The 8,214-nt window shown below is 50.6% G+C and overlaps 1 protein-coding gene across 1 annotated transcript; it reads right to left on the reverse strand.

Annotated features, from left to right (window-relative positions):
* Positions 1-5,024: 5,024 nt before the first annotated feature.
* On the reverse strand, positions 5,025-6,806 carry LOC127293794 (protein JINGUBANG-like). The gene has a single exon (XM_051323454.2). The coding sequence runs from the start codon at positions 6,661-6,663 to the stop codon at positions 5,233-5,235; it is 1,431 nt and encodes a 476-aa protein (XP_051179414.1). The 5' UTR covers positions 6,664-6,806; the 3' UTR covers positions 5,025-5,232.
* Positions 6,807-8,214: the final 1,408 nt, after the last annotated feature.

The following is an 8,214-nucleotide window of genomic DNA, read 5'->3' on the forward strand; positions in this document are numbered from 1 at the left end:
ACAATGCCGAGGAGGACGACGAATGAGTTTTGTTTCTTCGCAGCGAATATCAGCACGCATGTTTTTGGATGTTCTTCCTCGAAAGAACCAACAGGGGTACCCACGCCAGCTGGATTTTCCAGTTTGGGTGACTGGGTGTGCCCTCGAGTGTTCTTTCTTGGCAGCGAACACACGAAACCTGCAATGACCAGCCTAGTTAGGTTTACTTTTTTGCAATGTTTTATATTTGTGTCAACCATCGTTCAAACTGTGCATTAGTTTGTGGAAAACCATGTTTCAAACTATATCTTCGTGTAAACCACGTTCCCAATTATGTAAGTTTGTGGAATGGAATGTTTCTTCTCTTTATTTGATTTTCTATGCTTTTTATTTGTCATTTTAATTCAAAACATCTATCGGGACCGCCGGTTTGGGGCGCCGTGTGGAAACATCTCCCCCAAATAGAGGATGCAGTGCTGGCGTCTTCCATACGAAGGTGCCGACGCCTCTACCGGCGACTATTTTGGGGGCGCCAGTGGAGATGCTCTTACATCGGGCTTCTCCATATCACATAACCATATAGAAGCAAAAAGAAGACAATCATGCCGTATAAGGGAACGTGGAGATCACGTATAATGTCTATGGGCTATGGCGTTACCACCCATTAGGTATTAAAAAAACACATCAACGCATCCGCCAATGGTGTACATACCTCCATAATCAAGTATATGTTTTCCATACACCGGTGAGACGACCACACGAACGGAACATGCGGGTACACCGGCAAATTATCTGCAAAGTAGAATAACTCTTATTATTAAAAACTAGCTCATTTCTCAACAGCCAAATCGTTCATATTATGCCAAAGCGTTCATATTATAGCAAAACACTACCATATAAATGAGATTCCATACTAGTAATCTATTTCAACTAACAAGTTACCAAATATATTTAATTACAACCCTACGTGGGTCTGGTGAGTACAAGTTAAAAGGCACCGGGTGATCGACCATATAAAATAAGCAAACTTGTAGTGGAAAAATAAGGGGAAACGTAAGAATGAACCGGTGGGTATATGATCTGGGCAAATGTCTAGGAGCCATTGGTCCACGTAGAGGTAGGGTCCAAAGGCTTTTTTTCACACAATGAGAATACCGGTTGGAATACATCACATGTTGGACCAGCAATTAAAGCATGGTTAGAGACAGTGTCAGGCTGGCTTTTGATCAGATCCCCCTCTCTCTCTCCTATGGCGACTACAAACGGCGCCGAGAAATTCACCGGAGCCGAGCCGTCCGTGATCTCGACGTCATGCCAGTATTCCCGCGAGGCATGCTCGGTGCCACCGCGGTGTGCGCGTGTGCGACGGAGAAGTTCCTGGTCGGGGCGAGGTCGGGTGGAGAAGCGCCGGGGCGGGGAGGATGTCGAGGAAGCATGCGTCGTTAGGCCCCACGAGGGCGTGCATAGCGCGGGAGCCGAGGCGGGCGGCGACGCGGTTGAGCACGTCGAGCTTTTCGGCGAGCGCGAGGGCGAGGAGGCGCGCGTCGGGCTACACGAGGGCCCGTGTACTGCAAGACGTGCGCCGGCGTCGGTGCGTGGGGTGCGACGTGGGGTACGCGTGGGCGGGGTACGAGGGGGTGTGGGTCGGCGAGGTGTGCGAGCTCGCGTCGGCCGCGGTCACCTGCAAGGCCAACGCCGCCGCGCTCTGCGCCGCCTGCGACGCCGACATCGACACCTCGAATCCGTTCTTGCGTCACCACGAGCAGGTCCCCGTGCAGCCCATCGGAACGCCGTCTTCCGACCAGGATGCCGCCCTCGTGATATCGTTCGGCGTCCAAGAGAAGTAGGGCGCCGTGCTGAACCTTAACGACAATGTGCTGGATCAGGCTTTCGACACCGGCAGCGACAAAGACGGCGTGAAGCTAGACTTCGTGTTCGCGGATGTGATGGTGGGCCCGTTCTTTGGCGCCGACAGCAGCTGAATCATCGAGCTTGACTTCACGCAGGCAGGGATCATCGTTAGAGGTCGGGCTGGTGCCGGATGCGATGTGTGGCCGCGCCAGCAGAATCATCGAGCTTGACTTGACGCGGTCCAACGCGGCATACCTGCCGTGCGCCCCCACTCCTAGCCACAGAGTTTCGTCGGTAGATGTGGGGGCGATGCTGGAACAGACCATCAAGGACGCGTCCCGGAAGGGCCGCTTCGCCAAGCACACCGACGACACTGACGCCGATGCCGACGCGGCCTGCGTGCTCGACTTTGGCAAACTACGGCGTCGTGCCCATCTTCTGAGGCCGCGAGAGCGACCAGAACGCTGGCCGGGTGCCCACTAATCGTCGTCCCGGGGTTCTCCTCTGTCTGTGCGCCATCGCTGGTCGCCGTCTCCGCAAGCGGTCGTGTCGCCGCCGTTGCAAGCCGTGCGCGCTGCGACCTGACCCGACCTGGTCCATGGAGAACTGCCTCCGCGAGGTTGCAGCGTCCAGCAGAAGAGGCAAACATTTATTGATGGAGTACTTAATTATTTTATCATCTCTCTCCATAAAGGAGGCCCACATATGTATTCATTGTCCATTTGTTACCTGCAATACGGGAAAACACACTCCAGCAGTGGGCCCCAACACGAGTTGCTGGACCAATGAGAGGCTGATTTGAGGCAGGACCACATGCCGCCGGGTTCCATATATCCACTCTCAAAAATAAGTGTTTAGTTATCTTATTATTGTAACAAAACTAAAAAAAAAATAGAAACATGGTAATACGTAGATGCTCATAAATACCTACATGCGCTCACCCATGCATATAGCATATAGGTCGTCTTCTCCCTTTTTTCACTCTCCCATCACACATAGAGGCAAAAAAAAAACTGAAAATGAAGAGAACAATCGTATCCTTGTGCACCATATGTCCATATCCCTTCTGATCTATATAACGAATACCATGCGCTATGTATAGGTTCACGCTAAAATTATTGTCAGCCTCTAACCTTCACCAAGCTCCATGATAATCTCTAATACTATCCTCTCTTCTTCCTCCACCACCTCTATTTCCTAACTTCATTATATCTTTCTTGTTGATAATTTAACTGGAATCGTGGAGGGGGTGGGGGCAAGTGCCCCCACCGCTAATAGCCGTTAGCCTTGAATACATAGCATTTCCACATTAATATTCCAGCTTAAGATAACATTATTCAGAAATAAAAGTAGTACTATAAAAAACGCAGTAGGCAGGTTAATTTATATGTCCAGGTGCGGGGAAATGCTCCATCTTTCCTCTTCATTTCGAGGCAGCCTCTTCTCATATGTAGAACTTGGAGTCTCCTTTTGCTTGACAGATATCTTGAAGATAGCATGAGAACGACTGCAAAGAAATAATGACCATTAAATAAAGGCTGGTTTTACAAATACTAAAATTAGTGGTAAAGATGTGTCCAAAACGATTATTTTCTGAACTTCGCACTTGAATTATGTGACCCTCTACACTTTAACGTACAAAACATTATTCAAGTAGCTCATAGTCTCAATTGAAAACCTATGAGTAACAAATAGTGCATGGCAATACAATAGGCAATAGCAGAATATACAACATGATCTAAGAAAATTTCATTGTGTTTCTGGTAATCTCTAATAAGTAATACTATCCTCTCTTCTTCCTCCACCACTTCTATTTCCTAACTTCATTATGCCTTTCTTGTCGATAATTTAACTGGAATGGTGGAGGGGGTGGGGGCAAGTGCCCCCACCCACACATAGTAGGAACTAATGGATAGTTGAGGTGAGTCTTTATGTCAATCAAGCTTCAGTAGCAATATAAATTTGTTACTAATATTGTTGCGGGCCTATATTTTGACCTTTGTAATTATTTTTTACCTACCTAATATTAAGTTGGCCGAAGAAAAACCCGTATGGACAACTTTTACGGAAAGATCTATAACTGACAAGCCAGGGATCACACATAGAACTGGCAACGAGATGGAAAATGGGGTTTTCTACTTTTTTACGTGGCTCCTAGTCCACAATAGCAAATTGGCCCTGATAGGTGGGTCCCAGTAGTGAGAACTGGCATCAACTTGTTGTCAATATTCGTGTTAAATGTTTTTTCTGCAAAAAACAAAACTTAGAAAAATATAGAGATTTTTTTCATCTTGCAAACGTAAAGTGGTACAAAAGGGTAAGTTTGACTATCAAAGTGGTGGTTTTATGCTATATACTCGACCCCAAAGCGTTAAACTTGATGTTTAATTAATCCCTGGTGGATTTGCGGGTACCATTATCCTCCTAACTATATAACCACATGTTGGTTCTTGACAAACCTATACTTTAAACTCACATGCCACTTGCGCTTTGTAAGGTTATCCTTGGCGAGGATTATATCCATGCAAAGCTACTACGTAAGTAATCTAATTTTCAACATGACCTTTAGTTTTCAAATTTCTTTATTATTATTGGCTAACACAATAGAGTGCACAAGTTCTGTCTATACATGGGACCTTCATCTTCCATCCGCGACACCACCCATTCCGTTAACACGACCATCTATGGCCCCCTCTCCAAATCCTTATATTTCAAATTATAATCCATGGTGCATGGAGAGCTAGGCTGGTCGGAAGCTTTCCTCTAGGTAGAAGATCCCGCTAATGCGAACCAGCATTCTCGTTGTTACGAAGCGGAACCACTCGAAGTGTAAGACTACAAGGGATGCAAACGACGTAGAAGAAGCACAACTCTAGGGCTGTCTCATGCGGGACTATTCTTATATCACTAGCAAAGGTTTGGAAAAGGAACTCGGGAAAGCTCCCGCAAATCCTCCGCTTAAACAAATTAAAAAAAGTCCGTCCAACGATTGCTATGGCGCACTCCCCGTACTGAAACTCGAAACTTACTAGAGGGTAGGCATGACAAGAGATATATGGTACGGTCGTTGAACTTTTTAGGTCTGTAAATGTCCCCATCCGTAATGTTTCTCTATCTCACTACTGATGTGCTTCATAAATTAGATACCGGTTCAACGAATCCAAAAACGTTTTAGCTAAATCTGTAACAAATACTATTTAGGGCCAGAAGAAATCGTTTTTCACTGATGATATACACCTTTTTTTCCGACATGGGCACGGGAGGGGAGAACCATATTTCACTTCCCTCCTCAAAATACACCCACAACTCAAACTGGTATCTAATTTGTGCTGCTCTTGTAGAGGATGTGCTCGAGTGTTTCCATGCGCGCACGTACAAAGTACAAACCCCATTGCTTCGCAATCACGCAGCTGCCACGCGCATGAACTCCGGCGTCTGGTACGGCGCCCACGCTCCCACATACAGCGCCGGAGCCGGACGAATTCTCCAATCGTCCGACGGCTGCGGCGGTGCTGCTGCCGTTCGCTCCGTCCCAAGCGCCGGTTCGCGCGTGTCCGTGTCTGACAGGCGCCACACCTTGACTGACCCGTCGAGGCTTCCACTGTACACCACGAACCGCCGATCGACGCTCGAACTGGCCTCCTCCTCCTCGTCCATGGCGACGCACTTCACCGGTCCGGTGTGCCCGGCCAGCACGGCGAGGCTGACGTGCTCTGCCCCGTCGCGCCGCCAGACGCAGAGCGTCCGATCGGCCGAGCCGCTGACAACGACGTTGCCGGCCACGGCGAGGCACATCACCGCCATCTTGTGGCCCCTGAGCACACCGCCGTATCTGGCCTGGCCGTCGATCCAGTGCCAGTAGGTGACCGCTCCGTCCGACGAGCCGACGTACACGACGCGGTCCTCGGATGACACGGCGATCGCGGTGATCGCGCTCTCGCCCTCCCTGAGCACCCTCTCCAGGACGTGCTTCGTCGCGCGGCCACCCTTGGCGGACACCTGCCGCCGCCACACCTTGATGGTCCCGTCGGCCGATCCGGTGAAAACGACGTTGTCGAACACGGCCGCCGCCACGGTGTTGACGGCGTCGTCGTGCGCGCGCACGGACTCGAGGCACTTGGAGTCGGACACGCGCCACACCTTGAAGGTCCTGTCCCAGGAGGCGGAGTAGAGCAGCCCAGCGCCCTCGTCGAGGCTGAGGGAGGACACGGCGTCCGAGTGCCGCAGCCACACCGCGCGCTTGCGTCCCTTGCGCTCCGTCTGGACGTAACCGGCCGGGTTGACGGCGCTCCTGAGGTAGTCCGCGAGCCTGGGGAGCGAGCCCACCTGGCGGTGCGCGGCGGGGCTGGCCGCGTCGTCGGCGCGCCACACGCGCACCTTGCCGTCCTGGTGGCCGGTGAAGATGCGCCCGTCGGCCGCGACGACGATGGCCTTGACGAGGCCGCTCGCCGTCCGGAACGAGCCCGCGAGCTCGCGGTTGTCCCGCCACACGCGCACGTTCCGGGAGTCGGTGCCGGTGTAGAGGACGTCGCCAGTGGCTGCCAGCGAGTAGACGTGCCCGTCCTCCTTGACCAGCGACGCGATGAGGCCCGTCGCGCCCGGCTCGGCGGCTGCGCCGAGTCCCGGGAAGTGCGCCCACGGCGACTTGGGCGTGGGCGGGGTAGAGGAGGCGTAGCGTGACGTGGTGGGCGAGGCGTCCCCGTCCGTGGTGGCGTAGGAGGAACAGCTGTGGCCGTCGTCGTCGGAGACGGAGGTGGAAGAGGACAAGATGGACCTCGGCGAGCAGGCCGGGTCTTGGCGGAAGAAGTGGAGGAGCTTCTGGTGGTTGCCCATGACGATGATGTTTGATCGATCAGCTGGTGGATTTGCGTCCTTTTATGTTGAAGAAGTGAAGCCGAGTCGAATATGGAATGACCTAGTTCGCAAGGAAGGCCGACTGACACCGGAAGGGAGGAGGAGTCGGAGAGAAAGCTTGCGAGATTGGAGAAGAAGACGAGGAGCAGCGGCGGTATATATATCGCCTAGAGACGCAGCGAGACAGAAAGCAGATGGATGCCGTGGGAGCCGCGACGTTCCGACAGGTGGATCTGGATGGTTGAACCCTTCCATTTGAGGAGGGTTTTGGGTTTCTAGAATTTTCTTTTGACGAATCTATTAGTATTTTTTGAACAACTACTTAATCGGTTTTGCTAATTCTCAGTCTTACAAGAATTAATTAAATAGCAGTCACTCCATAGACATGAAATTTGCATTAAGAGTTGCACATGGATCGCAACTCTGTTTTTTCCATTTGAATTGTGAAAAATGCTCGTGCTATACAAAATAATTGTTCACCAGGTAAAAAAAAAACGGAATTGCTAATCCTCAACTAACTGGGAACCGGGTTATTGCCCAGTCAAGTTCCCATCCAACATATGTGCATCGTGATTTGTGCACTCCGTGAGTTGCAACTAAGAATTTCAGTTGTAAATAAGGTTGCAACTCAGTTGTTTTACTTGATGGATTGGTTGCAACCGAGAATTTTCGTTAACAACTTGAGTTGCAACTATGATTTTTCTAGTTGCAAGTCGGGTTGCAACTAATATTTTTAAATCACAAGTAAGTTGTAACAAAAAAAGATTCACAAACTAGAAGATAAAATATAGTTTTAGCTAACATCACTTGACTGCGAATTAAGATAATTCTTTGTCCACTAAGAACTAGACACATCCTATAAATATTATGTGTTACAAATACTAGGGCAGCCGACCCACTGGGCCTAGATCTGGCTTGCGCCATCGCCTGTCTAGGACACGGTGCAAATGATGCTGCTGGCCACTATGCCACCCACCGGCCTCGCATGTCCAGCACCCCTCCACCTCCACTCCTCAATGGCAACACCACTTGGCCCGCCCGGTGGCATTCCCCACCCCCTTGAGGTACAGCAGGACGTGCCCTGATCTCCGCCTTTGGCGGGATAGGCGCCGACACGGTCGCCGCCGACGTTGGCATCGACAGCGGGCAAGCGGGGACGGTGTTGGGGGAGCGCGAGGCGACAGTTGGGGGAGCCTCCGGGATCAGCCAGGTGGGAGTGACTCTAGGGGCATGAGCCAGGATCGCCCAGGCAGAAGTGACAACCCTCAGAAGGGTACCGTTTAAATTTTAGTTAAAATCACGACAAGTACTCCCTCTGTCTCGGAAAAGATCAACGAAGTGGCCGAAGTTAGTGGCATCCATGAAATTCTCCAATTTCCAACGGCCGAGGCCAAATTTATGCGAGGACCAGAATCACATAAAAAGGCAAAATTAACAATTATGTTATTTTATTATTCATTCATTAATTATTGAGGATGGGTTTGGGACTCAGGAGAAGGCCGGGAGGCACGTGGCAAGTGTTGCTTCGGT

This window comes from Lolium perenne, chromosome 4 (assembly GCF_019359855.2).
Source record: "Lolium perenne isolate Kyuss_39 chromosome 4, Kyuss_2.0, whole genome shotgun sequence".
Lineage (NCBI taxonomy): Eukaryota > Viridiplantae > Streptophyta > Magnoliopsida > Poales > Poaceae > Lolium > Lolium perenne.